Source organism: Uloborus diversus, chromosome 5 (assembly GCF_026930045.1).
Source record: "Uloborus diversus isolate 005 chromosome 5, Udiv.v.3.1, whole genome shotgun sequence".
Lineage (NCBI taxonomy): Eukaryota > Metazoa > Arthropoda > Arachnida > Araneae > Uloboridae > Uloborus > Uloborus diversus.
In genome coordinates this window covers 168,146,523-168,163,674 of record NC_072735.1, presented here as the reverse complement: position 1 = coordinate 168,163,674, position 17,152 = coordinate 168,146,523, and the positions used below count along the sequence as shown (strand labels likewise).

The window sequence follows — 17,152 nt, the reverse complement described above, 5'->3', positions numbered from 1 at the left end:
GGTTTGTGGGTCCAACTTTCCTTTGGACAAATAGCCAGTGGCTTATTAGAATTACTTACAACGTACAAATCAGCTGCGGCGTGTAACAATGTTTGCACATGAATTTACCAGAAAGCATTCAAAATGTCTGATGCAAATAAAATAATAGTTTAAAAAACATTAAAAAACACGCTTTAGTAGCAAAATGAACTAAAAAGTTAAAAATAATCTTTGGATGACAAGTATATAAAGTAATTGACCAAACACTTAATTTTACTGTAATAGAAAAAAAGCGTAAGGGGCTTCTCATCAGTTGTCTTAAATTTCTTCCACTTGTTATCCATGCAAAAATGTAAATAGGCAGCCCCCCACGCTTTTTTTTTATTACAGTAGAATTAAGTGTTACTTTATATACTTGTCATCCAAAAATTATTTTTAACTTTTTAGTTCATTTTGCTACTAAAGCGTGTTTTTTAAGTTTTTTAAACTATTATTTTTTTTAAATGATTTCCCTAGACTTTTCTGTGTTTCCTTTCACTCAGCTAATTTCTTGCCCAAATTTAAGTTTCCCTTTATTCCAATATCAGCCAGTTTGCTGAGAATAAGCGAAAATGTGATACCTTAACAAATGTTTTGAAAATTGAGATAATCATCTGCTCACTTTTTATCGAAAGTCATATTAACTTTTTCATTGAAATGCAATTTCACTATCTATATTTATTTAAACTGCCCTATATTCTTATAATTCTTTTTGTGTGTGTCTAATTGTATGTTTAAAAAATATTTAAGAAATTGAAAAGGTTTAAAACATAAGTTGAGGTTTTAATTGTGAATTTTTAGCTGTGATGTAATCTAGCATTTAAATATTGATTTTGTCTACTGTTCTGCCACATCAATATGTGAAGCGAGATTTCATGTTCTTTGTTTTGGATAAAATTTAAAGCTTTGAAAAACAGTGTCATCTTGTAAAAGAGAATTCCATTATTTTAAATACATAATAATCCAGTTACCATGAAAACCGATAAAATTAAATTTCCGTTTCTACAAAATAAGTTTTAGTCCCAATTTAATTTCCATTACATTGCGTAAATTCCATTACAACAAAATTCCCGTTACAACGAACATAATCTGCGGTCCCTTAAAGTTTGTTGTTTCACCTTGATTGCTGCAGTTATAAATTGGGGGAAAAATGTATTTTTAATTGAATTTAAAAGCAATAAAATTTATTTTAAAAAGACTTGACAATTCTCTCAAAGTGTTAAAATGCATTGGTTTTTAAGCTAAATACTTTGGTTGTAGAATAAAAACCATTATTAACTGGAGAATAGTTTCAAGACCTCAATGCCATTGATAGCAAAAAAATTTCGGAAAGATCTATCTTTTGAAATCTAAAGGTTTGTTAAACACATAACTAGTTGAAAAATAAATTGCAGCACATCAAAATTGAACTTGTTTTGCTACAATAGTTGAATTTCATCATTTAAAATCCCTTTGAAGTTTAATATAAATGTAGTTCAGAAGGAGTTCATTTGGTTAAGCATCGCTTAAGATTAGAAATACAATTGCTATGTTCTCACGAAGGTTGGTTATCCAGAGCAAGAAAAAAAAAGTTTGACTGGATCTCAATTACATATTTTCCATCAGTCGTGATATTATCAAAATATTAAATACTTAATTTTGAAAAAAAATAATGCTATTTTCTCGTGTTAGAAATTGGCTGAGTAATTTTTATGCTTAAAAAATAATCATGAGTTAATTTTTTGACTATTTTTTATATTTTTAAGTAAAAAATGCAAGTTCATAATGTTCTGTATAGTTATGTGTCATTCAGTTTTTCAATTATTCAATAAAGCTGCAATTAAATTGCATTTAAGTAGATCTTTCTGTTTGATTCATCATGCAAACTGAATTCAAAACTCTAGAGTGGATTCGCTGCTTTAAAAAAAAGAAAAAACTGATATTTTGTAAAGATAGCTTTTTTTTTTGAAAATAAGTCAATATATTATATTAAAGATAAAATGATTTTAGTGCAACCAATTTTCCAACATCTGGTTAAATCATCAAACGTCATTTCTAGGGAAGGATATTATTTGCACTTAGGCTTGCTTAATCTACTTTCATTTATATTGAATTTATTTCTTCAAAGAAAAAAACCTATGTAAACAATACTTTGTTATTTTTGTTATCATTAGGTATCTTAGAGCAAACTTATTTGTGTTCATACCATTTCTAATTTAACCAATCTATGTATTTTTTCTCCTAGTATCATGCACTTGGACTATTATACCAGATTCGAAAAATGGATAAGCTTGCAATATCAAAACTTCTTACCAAATATACAAGAACGGCATTGAAATCTCCTTATGCTGTTTGTTTACTGGTAATTGTCGACTCTTTTTCTTTCTTTTTTATTTTTTTTTTTTCATACAAAAGAATATGTTTTAGTTAACCTAAATATAATCAGTTAATGTGGTCTGCTGATTCGGGACCACTGAAAACATAGAATTCAGTAGTCCGCGAGACTAGTGATGGATTATTTTCAAACAAGCCACTTTCATGTTTTTTACATTAACAGTAATTTTGTGTATTTTAAGTAAATTTTTCTTGCAGTATGCATTGTCAGTTTAATAATTTAACTTTCATATTAAAACCATTTAGCTACATTATGCAGATTAAATGAAAATAAATGCATATAAATTTATACAGAAACATATTTTTAATATTAAACTATATTTCATTTTGATTGGATGAGTGTATCTTCATGCTTAAATAGTCTACATTGCCAGTTTTTTTTTTTTTTTTCCAAGCTTTCTAACACTAGTTGAGGTGTTTCATTGTTATATATGGGTCTTTTTAAAATAATTATGTTTGTATCTCTATAAAAAAAATAATTGATGTATTTTTTTAGGTGCATACATTTTAAACAACAAAGTAATGTTTCTCATGTTTAACATATCATGGTTTTTATTTATGCAATAAACCTTTTTATAATTTATAATGATTATTCTGATTTAACCATGTTGGGAAATTTCTGAAAGTAAAACATTTCCATATAATGCAAATTTCATCACTGGGATACATAGTAAGCTCATTTAAAATAAATTTTTTGCTTTCAGTTGAAAGAAGTTCTTATGGTACAAATCGATGCTTCCTCAATATCATCTTTAATTTGAGGCACAAAATGTAAAACCAAAACAGAGATTTCTGAAAAGTATATAATGACATATTACAATGTTATAAACTTAGAATCTTAACTATGTATCTTACTATATATTAAAAACTACTGACACTTTTACTTGTATTGGCTATAACAATAAATGAAAAAGCAATATATTGGCTTTCAGTGGGGCTAAAACCCCATCATTTCTTTCTGGTGTGAATAAATTAACAAGATTTGTCAAACTCAAGTTGATTTGAAAGTTTAGCAATTGATTTTTTTTTCTATACTCATACGGATAGATAAGTGGTGCATTTAACAATAAAATTTTACTAGGCAAATGTGTTTTTAAACTCTCATTTTCTAGTGTACTGCATCCCTTCACTGTAGTGCTGTGATTTCCATCAATCATTGAAAGTTAATTGTTTTTCAAATGATGCAATGTTGGCCCAATATTCAGTTTTTGTCTGCAAGTCCAAACTCAATGACACCAACAATATACTAAATATACTAAATGTATTTTAGATCTGCAATAGTAAAGAATGAAAAAAAATTAGCATGATATCTGTGTAGCTGAAAAAACCGTAAGAGTTTGCCGAGTTGTTTTTTTTTTTTTTTCCTTTGAAGCAAACAAGTCTTTTTCTTCCTCAAACCATCAATGATTTTTAACTGTTGGCAATGTTAAACAAGATATTTTGTGTATGGTTTCTGTTTTAACGTTAAATTTGTCATTTAAATGACAACTCCATGGAACATATCAACCAATCACAACTTATGGACCGATTGTTTGTTATAAATTGACTCTCATTTCAAATAAATCTGTTGTACATGACTTTTCATAGCAAAAAAGTACAGGCTTTTTGACCGAAGCACATTAATATTAATGTGAGTCAACATAAAGTAAGAATTTAGGCAATTGATAGCATTCAAATTATATCTAATTTTGAAGCTTGAAATATTAAGTTTTGGCACTCTGAGAAAAGCAAATACAGCATAGTTCATTAGCCTACAATTGTGTGTGTGTGTGTTTCATAATATTAATTATAAGTATAAGTGTTACAAAAAGATCTAGACTCAATTTATTTTTATTAAGTTTTATCAGGGGTCCCTCCAGGATTTTTCACAGGGTCCGTTTTTTGTGAAAAATCAAATAATTTTGTGAAAAAATAATTAATTTTGTGAAAAATCAAAAAATTTTGCAAAAAAAAAAAATTGTTAAAACGAAATTTTAGAATTTAGAGATGGCACAAACTGCATCAATTAAACTTAAAGTTGAGTGTTTTCCTCTTCTATGGCGAGAAAATCATTCTGGATTTTTTTTCTGATATTTGGCGGGGGTGGGGGCATCACTCTTTCAAGTATCAATATTTATCTACCATTCTGCATTATGTTAAATTTTCTACTAGATATATTTCTGTACAATATTTAAAATGATTGTAACGAAAATATAAATAAATAAAACAAAATTCAGAATAGGGTTCAGCATTCAACTTTTTGACCCAAGACACTCTTAAAAAGCACAGAATTTCGTTTAAAACTTATAAATTCCGTGATTTTAACAAAAATAAAAAGATATTTCAATTGTTTACCTCTTAACAAAGCGTAATAATCATCAAAAATTCGAAAAATCGGATTCCCATAGCGGATGCAAAGAGATCGCAATTCTCAAAGTGAAGGCATCAAAAGTATAAAAACGGCTTGTAAGAGAAATATTTTTTATAAAATTATTTTAAAATTGCATTTTAGAGTCCTATGATAACATATCATTAATATCTGTGGACACAGTTGACCCCCCCCCCCCAAAAAAAAAAAAAAAAATAATAAAATAATATAAACCATCTATTCAGCATTTTAATTTTTGACTCATAACTGAAAATGGAATTTTGCTTTAAAAACTTGAAATGAGAGTTCAAACAGAAATAAAGAGACTTTTCATTTATTTGAATCCTAATAAAGCGAAGTTAGCTTGAAAAAAGAACAAAATATGATTCTCATATCGGATGTTAAAAGATTGCATTTTTCAAAATGTAGACATCTAAAGAAAAAAAAACGGTAATTAAAAGAGTTTATTTAAAGTTAATCATCTTTGTTAGCATCGAAAAATCAAAATCCATATAATTCTCTCCCAAAATAACAATTAAACATCGCACCGCACCGTAAAAACGCAAATATTGACAAGCCGACAAAATGATGAGAATATTTTCTAATCAAGTCATTATTAAAGGTTCAACACCAGACGCTAAGTGGTGATAGTTTTGAAGTTGGTAACCCTATCTGAAGCGATCATATTTTTTCCTCGCCCTTACTATCCCTTTGCAGTTCTAAGTTCATTTCGCAGATATATATTATTATTGTTTATTAAATCATGAGCGGGGAGAAAAGTGCTTACCAATGCCTTTTCAGAAAAGTTAACAACACCGCTGCTAATTAGCTGTGATAAAACAAACAACCATTATATTTATTTGGCAGTAGCCATTATTTATTGCTTGCAGGAGCATCGCAAGAGTGCCGATTTTTTCTTTCTTTCTTTTTTTTTTTCAAAATTAGCCGATTTTGTATAAGCTGATCCCTCTAAGTTGACTTTAAAAAAGGTTCCAAAAATGATCGGTTTATACACAGAAATATGCATTATTTTGCTTTCAAATTTGCTCTTTCAATAAACAATTTGTGATAGATCCGATCTTGTTTATCAGAATTTTGTGAAGGGTCCGTTTTGTTTGATCGGGATTTTGTGAAAGGTCCGTTTTGTTTGATCAGGATTTTGTGAAAGGTCCGTTTTGGTTGATCGGATTTTTGTGAAGGGTACGTTAACGGACCCAAATATCCTCTGGCCAGACCCCTGTTTATGTAAGACATTATTTCGAGTTTCAGACAACCTGAATGTAAGTATTATATGCACTGATACTTATTTTTATACATTATAGAAATTATTGCTGTTAGTTTACTCTTATACACAAAAAGCTATAAATATAGCCTAGTATTAAAGAAGCACTAATTGCACAATTTCAATTCTTTTTCAGATAAGAATAGCTAGCAAATTAATAGAAGATGATGATGCTGGGTAAGTGATGCATTTTTAGGTGATTGTTTCATGAAATTTTAGTTTTAGTTATCGTTTAACTGCATTTACATTCTTTCTTTGTAGACCAGAAAATCCTCATTTCGATTTCATTGAAAGTTGCCTGCGACATAAAAGTGAAATGGTTATTTATGAGGCCGCCCATGCTATAGTTAACATGAAATCGACTACGCCTCGGGAACTGGCTCCGGCTGTATCTGTGTTGCAGTTGTTTTGTGCATCTCCTAAACCTACATTGAGGTTTGCAGCTGTGAAAACCCTTAACAAAGTGAGATTGTTCATTAAATTTTAAATTATGTGTACTAGTCCATCCCTTTACTTAATGTGCAAAACCTAAATGTAACCATCTAGTTTTGTTACTTGAAATATATCAATGGGTGGTAGTAGTAGTATTATAAATGCAAATTATTTTCCTTATTATTCAGGCACATTGATTACTCATTAATATAAGCCAGATAAATAGAATGTCAAATATCTCTATAGTTTTTTTTTTTTTTTTTTTTTTTTTTTTTGTGAAATAAGAGTTTAAAGTTGCATAATCAGCTTCAGGAATTTCAAAGGAAGTAAAAAGCATTCCATGGCTGTTCGTTGGCAGAACTGGAAGAGAACTATTCCTGAGAAATTACAGTTGACTCTCTATTTAATGACGATCTAATTAAAGATTCTCTCTATTTATAGACAACTTTTCACGGTCCTGGATGTGGTCCACTGCAGTTTTAAAAGCATTCTATTTAAGGATGATTTTTTTGTGGGCTCTTGATAGTCGTTAAACAGAGTCAACTGCATATGCAATAACTTGAGAGGTCTTAATTTTAAAGGATTATTTTTACTTTGAATTTTTAGACAAGGAAGTAATGTATTTTCAACACAAGCTATATAATGAGGATGTTTTATTCATGTTAATAGAAAAACTAATCTTGTTTCAGTTGAGGCAGTGAGAAGCAAAGGGATGTAAGTGGACATTTTCAAGTTTTGAGTAAAATGCGTTTAAAGATTTCTTAAGTAGGCTTTCATTGGGTTTTTTTTCTAAATCATGCTGTACAGCGGCACCTACTGGGGCTGCTACTACTATCTCTTGCCCCAAGACAGAAGAGAGGTTCAGATACCTGGTAGCTGGAGTACTGGCTATCTCCAAAATTTTAATTTTTTGCCACGTACATAAATTTGCTTCAAACTTCCTCAATTTATAAAATAACATTGTAAAAAAAAAAAAATACTTTAAAACTCCTTATAAACTGAAAAATTTAGTCTGTACACTTTCTATATTTTAGTCTTAGTATTGTTACTTTTTCTATGATAATTATGAAACTTTGGTTTGCCTAAATTGAAGCAAAATTTAACTTCTGTATAAAGCATTCTATGGAATTCCAATCCCAGTAAATAGAATTGAAGAATAAAGTCTTATGCAGTCTCAAGAAGTTGTGTATTTAATTTGCTATATTTTATTTCCCCTATTCTTTGCCACTTACAGATTTTTTTCCTCTAGAGAGAGGCAAAACTTATTAAAAAATATGTAACTATGCAAAGTTATTTTTGTAAAGTATTTTCTTTTTTGATTTTTGAGCCCCCTGCTTCCAAATTACTCTTTACAAAGTGGTTCAGGTCAAAACAGTTTCAAATTAGAATTGTTATTATGAGTATGACAAGATTTCACAGAAAAATAAGGAAAAATCCTAAAAATTTATTTTGGCACCCACAAAAAATAAAATTCATGTAAATTGTTTTTGCCTTCACAAAATACCAACAAAAACAAAAATCTGAACCAACCCCTGTATTCCTTTCATACCACTCAACTAAAATTAAAATTTAGATGTTTGCAATTTTAAGCGTTAATAGTCCCCCCCACCCCCACCCCGAGTTAAAAAAGTATGCCCTTGTTGAGAATTTGAAATTCAGAAAGTAGAAAATATTTTTCCCTTTACACCCATAGCTGTTAAGTTAGTGTCCAATGAAATGCTTTTTTATTCATCTCAACACTTTCCTAATTATCTTGCAGTTAGTACTTCTCCGCTTAAGGAATTTGAATTACTTAAAAAGTGGCTAACGACCAAACGGCACGATCTTGAGAGTCACAGATTTTGACAAAATTCTAGTTATAGGTCCATTTCCACTAGGTATGAGCGCAGGTAAAGCGGTTTGACTGCATAGGCCCTGGTTTGGCTGCAACTGGGGCCCAAAGTTGCTAGTTTGGCCCTAGAAATGCAATGGCGTTTCCATTGGCATTTCAGACTTCGACACTATGTTCGATCTCCCAACACCTTTGGCATCTTTTGTTAGTAAATTGAGTTTAAGGGAGAACATGTATTTATTTGTGGGCACTATCTGAGTTATTTGAAAAGTCGAAACAATCTTGTATTTTTTTCTTTTTTATGTGTGTGCCATGTGCAATAAATCAGAGCTTTTCCTCCTCTTCCAGTTTTGCTTATCAATGTGGGGTATCTTTGATATCAGACGATAAATATCTAGTTAAAGTAAATATTTTTATCTGCAAACGATAAATACTTTTAACTAGCACACGATTTTAATATAAAACGAAAATAGTTAGTTTCTTTTACAAACGATAAATAACCTGTAACTATGTTATTTTGGCATTCAAGTTATTGAAATTAAAAATAGTAACCAATTTAAATTTCAGAACCGCTTATTAAAAATTAGTGTCCAACATAATTAATTCGAAGGTAAGCATGCAAATGACTCATACTGCAGTACAGTAGCAGAAAAATTGATAAATACGGTAATTTTAAAGGAAACTCCGTTGCATCCTGGGTCCAAATTATCAACTTCTGACCCCCGTTAGGCCTATACAGTCAAACCGCTTTACCTGCGCTCATACCTAGAGGAAATAGACCAATATCTGGAATTTTGTTCAAATCTGTGACCCTCAAGTTCGTGCCGTTTGGTAGTAAGCAAAATACTTTAGTAACGAGAACAAAAAAGCTATCATCAAATAATGCCTTAATTTTATACTGTAATTTTCAGAACCTGCATTTATTATAAATTTCTTGATTTAACTTCATATTTTTGTTATCTATTCTAGGTTGCTATGACTCATCCAGCTGCAGTTACTGCTTGTAATATAGATCTTGAAAATTTAATAACAGACTCAAATCGCAATATTGCTACTTTAGCTATTACTACACTTTTGAAAACCGGAAGTGAAAGTAGCGTTGATCGCTTGATGAAGCAGATAACCTCCTTTATGTCTGAAATTTCTGATGAATTTAAAGTCGTTGTAGTGCAATCAATTAGGTGAGATTATATAGCTCTATCTGTGTTTTGTTTGTATATTTTGCATTTTTATATGATTTGTGTGTAAGAAGTCCCATTTGTTAAAGTAAACATGCAGTTCAAACTATATGTGTTCATGGCGTATAAAGTGATGTAGATTTTTTGCCCCTAAAATTTTCAGGGTTTTTGGCTTTGTGTCATAATCATCCCTAGAATTATTTTCTGGAAAGTAGTTTTACAGTCTTAAATTTTCAGCATAGTGATCTGCATAAATGTATTACTAATACCAACTGAATAGGTAGAAACAAATACTTTCACAGAGTTTATGGGTTTCACCGTTAAATATTAAAAGACATGCCCACTAAAAGAAAAATGTTTATCACTTGAAAGCAGGAGAAGAAAATAAAGACACTGTACAGGATGTTAAATATTTATCAATGTTATAAAAAATGTGTTCTAAAGAGAGCATTTCTTGGAAAGCAGAAAAGGATAACAAACGGCTGCAGGCATGTTTTTGTACAGGAAGCTCAATATTTAGCTGTGTCATATTAATATTTTCTAAAGAAATCATCTAAAGTTAATCTCTTATTCTGTAACCTTTTCCAACCAAGACTTTTCATTCCAAAACTCTGGGCTTCACTGATGCAAGGTTTGTTTTTTGATGTAATATCAGAGTTAGTAATATTAAATACATACAAGCTTAGGGTGTATGTGTTTTGCTCTCTTCACCAGAAATACTTCAATCTTTTATCCTCCATATAACAGCGAATGATCGGGTAACACTCCTGAGGTCATCATCAATTAAACTTGTTTATGCCATGGCATGATAATTTGATTTTTTTTTTTTTTTTTTGGTAATGTTGGACCTGCAGGGATATGCTTTAGTTCGATGAGGCTGAACTTTATCCGATAATTTAGCTGTTTTACTGGTAAGACTCATTTTAGGAAAATGAAGAAAGAAAAAAGTGGTCAACAATCTACTGGAGTTTAAGGTTGATCCACTGCAGTTAGGGTTAAAATTTTAACTATCAAAATATCACCAAACAGGCACTGGCTTCCTCCAAATGTAGAAGCAATTTTCACCCGCCATACCTTGATGGGTGATTTTCTAGTTATCCAATAATCAACAAAGGGGGAAAGTTAAAATCCAATATTAGCGGGAGGGGGGGGGGTTCCTTAAACTAATTTTGCTAGACATTCTATTTGTTCATTTTAAATTATACTTAGATATTGTATGTATTTTCAATTTGAAAAAAAAATATTCATTGTTCTTCCTACAGGTCATTATGTCAAAAGTTTCCTCGAAAACACAATGTGATGATGAATTTTCTCTCCAGTATTTTGAGGGATGAAGGTGGATTTGAGTATAAAAAAGCGATTGTTGACACGATTATTAATGTCATTGAAGACAGTCCTGAAGGAAAAGAAGCAGGTATTAATACATTAAGAGGTGTTGTGTTCCATCTAGGAAGTGATGTAGAACTGAATATTATGTTTTTTATTTATTTATATTAGTATAGATTTATTTGCTTTTCAAATCAAAGCCCTTTTTTACTTCCTTTTCTAAAAAAGGAAGTATTGTATTCGCAAAAAAAATTTCACTCAAAATTCGGCCTTAATTTCCATTTTGCTCACCCCCGAATTAATGTTGAGTTTTTTTTCGACCCAACCACATGTGGATATATGCCTAGAAACGCAGAGACACCTGAAATATCCATTTTGACGACCCCCGAGTTAATTACAACAAATTTTCTCGTGACGTCCGTCTGTACGTATGTATATGCGTATGTGTGTATGTATCTCGCATAACTCAAAAACGGTATGTCCTAGAAAGTTGAAATTTGGCACGTAGACTCCTAGTGGGGTCTAGTTGTGCACCTTCTCTTTTGGTTGCATTCGGATGTTCCTGAGGGGGTCTTTTGCCCCTTTTTGTGGGGAAATCATTGTTAATTTCGATGTAAACTCAAGTGGTGTTATAATTTGACGGACACTTGGCGATATACCGCCAGTCTTTTGGTCGCCAAGTTTTGTCGCCGACTTGGTGACAAATTTGGCGATTTTTTTTAATTTTTTTTTAAATTTGGTTTCACTTTGTCCACTGCTGATGATATTTAGAGTAAACAATTGAATCACATTAAAATTGCCAAAAATGTGGAAATGACATTAATTTGGAGTAAAAAGAAGTCATGTGATGCACACGTCAGCTCGTTTTTTGTGTGTTCGCGTGAAAAAAATAATTTTGATTAAAAATTACTGAAATGCACTAGATTTTTATGTAATTTCAAGCAAAGCTGTTGATGTAGCAAGAATCAAAAAGATATAACTGAAAGAAGAATTTTGAAAAACACTTTTTTCAAGTTAGTCATGTAAAAGCTTTCATTTTATGTATAGTAGCTATAGACAACCCGTCGATCTCAAGCCCATTTTAAGTTGATCCTCACAACATTCTGGAACTTTTTTTTTTCAGAGTACCATTTAAGAACATTATTTTCTGCAAAATAATTTGACTGCACTTATGAAACAAAAGTTTTTCAAAATACAGTGAAACCTCCGAATAGCGTACAGTCAAGGGACTAGAAGTTTTGTCCGTTATTGGGAGGTGTCCGCTATTAGGAGGAACTACTTCATTTACCTTTTTCAAAATGGGCTCTTGTCCCCTTTGTAGAACACAATCGGAACAATTGCGAAAGGTTTACTACATTTTACGTCAAGTGTAATTAATCTGTTTTTTCTTAATAAAGGTATACTGACAGCACACACTTGTCTTAAAAAGCATTTAATCAATTAACGTAATCAGTTAAAACAGTTTGACATCTCTTTTTTGCATTACCAACGGCGGCGATTCGGCGGAGCAACCCCCCTTTCCCCCACACACTTTTTATGGCTAATTTATTTATTCTATCTCGAGTATCACTATTGCATGATTGACAGTTGGCAATATGACCTTGAATATGGGCAAATCTTTTTCATATCTAAAAATTAAACAACCCAACGAAACCACGGCACCATAAATCCGACTACTACCGGCGCCGGTCAGCTCAATTGCATCTCCCGAGAGCCCCAGTTAGAAAAAGCACCCAGTTTCCTCTTTTTTATCTTAGCTTTTAAATAGTTATTGTGTACAAATTCATTAAAATCTTAAGAAAAACGTACGTTAATTGTTAGACTGACATCAGTTTTCACTTATCTGCTTCAAAACTAGCCGTTACGAAATTATGACTTTTTTCTCTTTTTCATTTTTTGCTGCCCGCAAAAAGTACCATGCCTTTTAGTTCTTTTTTTTTCTGCCCCCAACTTTTAAGCCCCAATCGCTGCATCTGCCCATTACCACCCTTTTAATTCCAAGAAACAGTGATAAGGAAATGACGGGGGGGGGGAATATCAGTTGTGGAGGATGAAAAGCTTTGTAAGGCAAGCAGTTACTAAGATATTCTGTGAAAAGAAAAAAAAAACGGAATGCTATGATCGCAAGGAAATTTTTTGTGAAATAACTGTCCGTTATTCGGAGTGTCCGTTATTCAGAGTGAATTACATGGAATGGCCTATATTGAGGGACTGGGACTTGCAAAAATGTCCGTTAATTAGAGGTGTCCGTTATTCGGGAGTGTCCGTTAAGGGAGGTTTCACTGTATTTCCAGAACTTTTTATTATTGCTGAAAGCTGGAAGTGCCCGAACTTCTAATATTTGAGATTTATATTTAGTTCTTAATTTTGCTATTGAAAAATATCCACAAAAGGAAAAATGGATTTTGCAGATTAAACTTGTTTCAAATGTTGTACAAATTTTTAAAGTAAGAAAACACTGTTTTGAACAACATTTTACTAATGCCACAGAGGGGAAAAGTGCCCCCCCCCCCCCCTGAAGTCGATCTTGGCGTTCACCAAATTCGGAAAGTAGATTGGCACATAGTTTAGGTTGCCGATCGCGCTTTAGAGTTTCAAAAATACGATGCATTTGGAGCTCACACCACCTGGGATTATATACAAGATTCTTATCGATTAAAATTTTACAATATTCTATGGTGTAAATCAGAGTGTCTATCCACCTGAAAATGTCAGGGAAATTTTTTGTACTTTAAATGTCATGGAAATTTACTTTTGCATGCAGAAAACCTGAAATATTTTTTAAATTATAACAAGTTTCAAAAGATTTGTTTTCCTCTTTTTGCAGTTTAGTAAAATTAATTTGGTCAGAAATTCATGCAACTTGAAATTACTAAAAGAAAATATTTCTTTCCTTAAACCCAGTTCTTCAACCCCACCTTTTGTTTACTTGTAGTTCTCTCACACCACACAATCACCCGAGACTGATACCCTATACCAAACTTAAAGGGTTCCTCTTTATTCAAATGGCAGAGGTTGCAAACGTTAAACAGAATACAAATATCTATGACACAGTGAAATTGGTATTGAAGTGCAGTGAACCTATGGAAGCAAAGTTAGTTACTCTAATTCGGTGGCATCGGAATTGCAAGGTTTTTAAATAAGATTCCAGGCTGGTAAACCAATGGCCCCTTTCCTATGTGAAGAGATGTATTTGATGCTCAACAATTTAATGAAGCGGTTTTTTAAAAGTTCTCGAAGTTTCCTTTAAAACAAAGTGTTTTAGGGATGGATGGATGTAATAGTTTGAAATTTACATTAAAAAGTTATATAAACGTAACGTGTATAAAATGTCATATAAGCACAGCCAACCATTGAAAAAATAGCTAAACTAACCTTTAAAAAACAACATGGAAGAATTTTCAACACATTTTTATACTATTAAAATTTATTTTCAGTACTATTTCTACAAATTTCAAATGTTATTTGTTTTAGGATTGGCTCATCTATGTGAATTTATTGAAGATTGTGAGCATACTTCATTAGGTGTAAAAGTATTATATTTATTAGGGAAGGAAGGCCCTAAAACTTCTCAGCCTTGCAAATATATAAGATATATATACAATAGATTGATTCTGGAGAATGCTCCAGTGCGGGCTGGTAAGTTGTAATTATTTTTTGTTAAGTCTGGTTTCACTTGATTTCTCATATTTAATATTTAATATGATGCATAACACAATTATTCTCTTTTAACAGTGAAAGAATGTTTTATAGAATCCGTGCTATTGCTTCAAAGCATACTGTTTGTTTTTTCTATCCCCCCCCCCTCATCTTCTAAGCAGGTTAAGAGTTTAAATTTTGAATAAGTATCGTAAAATTTGCAAGTTAGTTTTCTTGACCTTTTTGAAATATTAAACTTATGTGTCAAATATAAATAATGGTGAATCCAACTGTGCAATTCTTTTCGAGTAGCCAGTTTATATTATAAATATTACTGTGGGAAAAGCACATATGTGACATCAGGTAACCCTTGACTTCTGTTGTGGCTTTGCCAGATTAAGATTTAGAACAAAGATGCAACATTGGGCGGGTGATTGACCATTAACTGTAAAACATAGCCGAGGCTTCAATTTTTACCTTTATTGTTAATTAATACATCTTTTAAGTATTGTATATATGTAATGTAGACATGCTATAGAATTGAAAAAAAAATACAAAAGTGCACTATTTATTCAAACCTGTCACGACCGGATCAAAATCAGATGATCGGATGAGCAAACCTAATGATGTTCCTAATTATACCAAGGAAACTAAAATACATTTTTTATCAAAGAACTTTTTGTAAATATAGCAGATGTATATTTCCATTAAGTTTAGATATGAATAGGTAGATTTTAAAGTATTGTGGGTATACAGTTTTCCTTCACATTTGATCCAGAACTGGCAGCTGTTAATACTGACATGTCAAAAAATTGTGACTCTGCATTCATTTTTTTTTCTTTTTTTGTGCAATTACGAATTACATATTATCCTCTTTTGACCAAAATTGATGGGGTTTTTTTCATTACCATGACAACAAGAGTATGCGACTAGCTAGTTCAACGTAGATGAACACAAAAGCCAAACTTCATCTAAGAACTAAATATTTCCAAATTATTATTCCCTATCATTCATGAATAAAAAAAATAAAAGTACCATTAAGGTAAGCACTGTAACTTTAATCTTTATGATGAGTGTACTGGTGGATTTCAGCTCATAAAATCTTTATCTTTTTTACTGCATCCTAATTGTTTCTTTATTATGGATGTGCCTCGTATTACCTATTCTAGAAAATCACCAGCCATAAAGTGACAGGTGCAAATTTCCTCTACATTTCCATTTCAGTCAAATTGTAGAACCAAGAAAATCTGTGAAGAGGCTCATAGCCTCTTATGGCAATCCGTGATTGCAAAAAATTGAATTCAAGGCATCTAAATTCAAATGAATAAATACTGAGTGTATGTTTTATTATTATACTTTTTCCCCCCTAAACAACAGGGAGTAGCTGGGGAAAGCCAGTGTCTGCAACAAAGGGGTATACAGAAATCCTGCTGCCTTGATCTTGGTTTCACTCTTTTTTGCCAAGCACTTCTTCTCTTATTGCTGCTTCCAACTAAACTTACTCTTCTCAAAGGAATGTTTTTAATTTCGCTGATGGTCTTTTTTTTTTTTTCTTTCTTTCTCTATAATTTGAGAAGAATGAACAAATGTTTTCGTAGAAAAAGCTTTGAGAAATTGGGTGCTTGAATATTTGGAAGCTCAAGTTTTTCGAGTTTGGATAAGCAGAGCTATGCTGTTTATTGCTTTTGTGTAATGTATTTTCATAAGTACACTGCTTTGAGGAGGGAGGCATTGAAAAAGCATTTTTTTTTTAAATTTTGAAACATGTATCTGTTATTTTTTTCACATTTTGTGCTATGTTCTTGTTGCATATATTTTTACTTTTTTGCTCAGTTTCAAAGTTGTCCCCCCCCCCTCATCATAAGCTGTTAAATTTTGAGTAATACACTTATAATTCTCACTTTTTTTTCTTTTTTTTGTAATGAAACATTTTCTTTAACAATATATTTTTTTAAACCAAATGGTTCTTGCATGCCTGCCAACTCTACTGGATTTTCCGGGAGACTCCCGGATTTTTGACATTTCTCCCGGTCTCCCGATTTTTATTGAAAATCTCCCGGTTTTTATTAATCTCTAAAAACAATCCTTCCATTTAGGGATTTTCTTGAAAATGAAAACACCAAACCCCTTTAAAATAAATTTTTACATCATTTTAGCGCTTTTACTCCATGGTTTGAAAGTTTCACACTCAATTTCAAACTTTAGCACATTGGAATCTGGCAACATCAGTTCTTGTTTACATTTGCGATCTCGCTTCGCGCACTCATCGCTAAGCCTATGTTGCTTAATTACAACATTTCTTCCTGTACACAAAACGACCGCTATTATCGGGCACTTTGCGGCCGAAAAAAGTAGATTAAATCTTGTTGAAGACCTGAAAAAAACCTGTCTATGATTGAATTTTTACAGATAATTGAAATTCTTTTTTTCCCTAAATAACTTTTCATTGAAAAAGTATTACTTTAACTTTTATTCTTCCATTTAATAATTTCATTAATTAAACTCTGTATATGACTCAAGGAACTTGCATATGATTGTACTTTAAGAGATGGTATAACTTTGATATACCCCACTCCCCCAAAAAAAAAAAAAATTACGCACAAAATCTGGCACTCCCTACGGACTTTTTAGGGTTGCTGTTTCTTATTTTTGTGTTGCCCATTTAGGTTTTTTCAGCTTTTAGGTTTTTGCTGTTGCCAAATTTAGTATTTTCTTGTATTTTGTAC

At 31.5% G+C, this 17,152-nt stretch overlaps 1 protein-coding gene across 2 annotated transcripts in view; it reads left to right on the top strand.

Moving 5' to 3' along the window:
* LOC129222807 (coatomer subunit gamma-2-like) overlaps positions 1–17,152 on the top strand; it is a 42,298-nt gene that overhangs the window by 11,415 nt on the left and 13,731 nt on the right. For both annotated transcript variants that reach the window (XM_054857356.1, XM_054857355.1), the window contains 6 exons: positions 2,243–2,359; positions 6,157–6,197; positions 6,282–6,483; positions 9,253–9,464; positions 10,724–10,875; positions 14,262–14,426. In XM_054857356.1, coding sequence (XP_054713331.1) covers positions 2,243–2,359; positions 6,157–6,197; positions 6,282–6,483; positions 9,253–9,464; positions 10,724–10,875; positions 14,262–14,426 — 889 coding nt within the window. The remainder of the gene's footprint in view (positions 1–2,242; positions 2,360–6,156; positions 6,198–6,281; positions 6,484–9,252; positions 9,465–10,723; positions 10,876–14,261; positions 14,427–17,152) is intronic.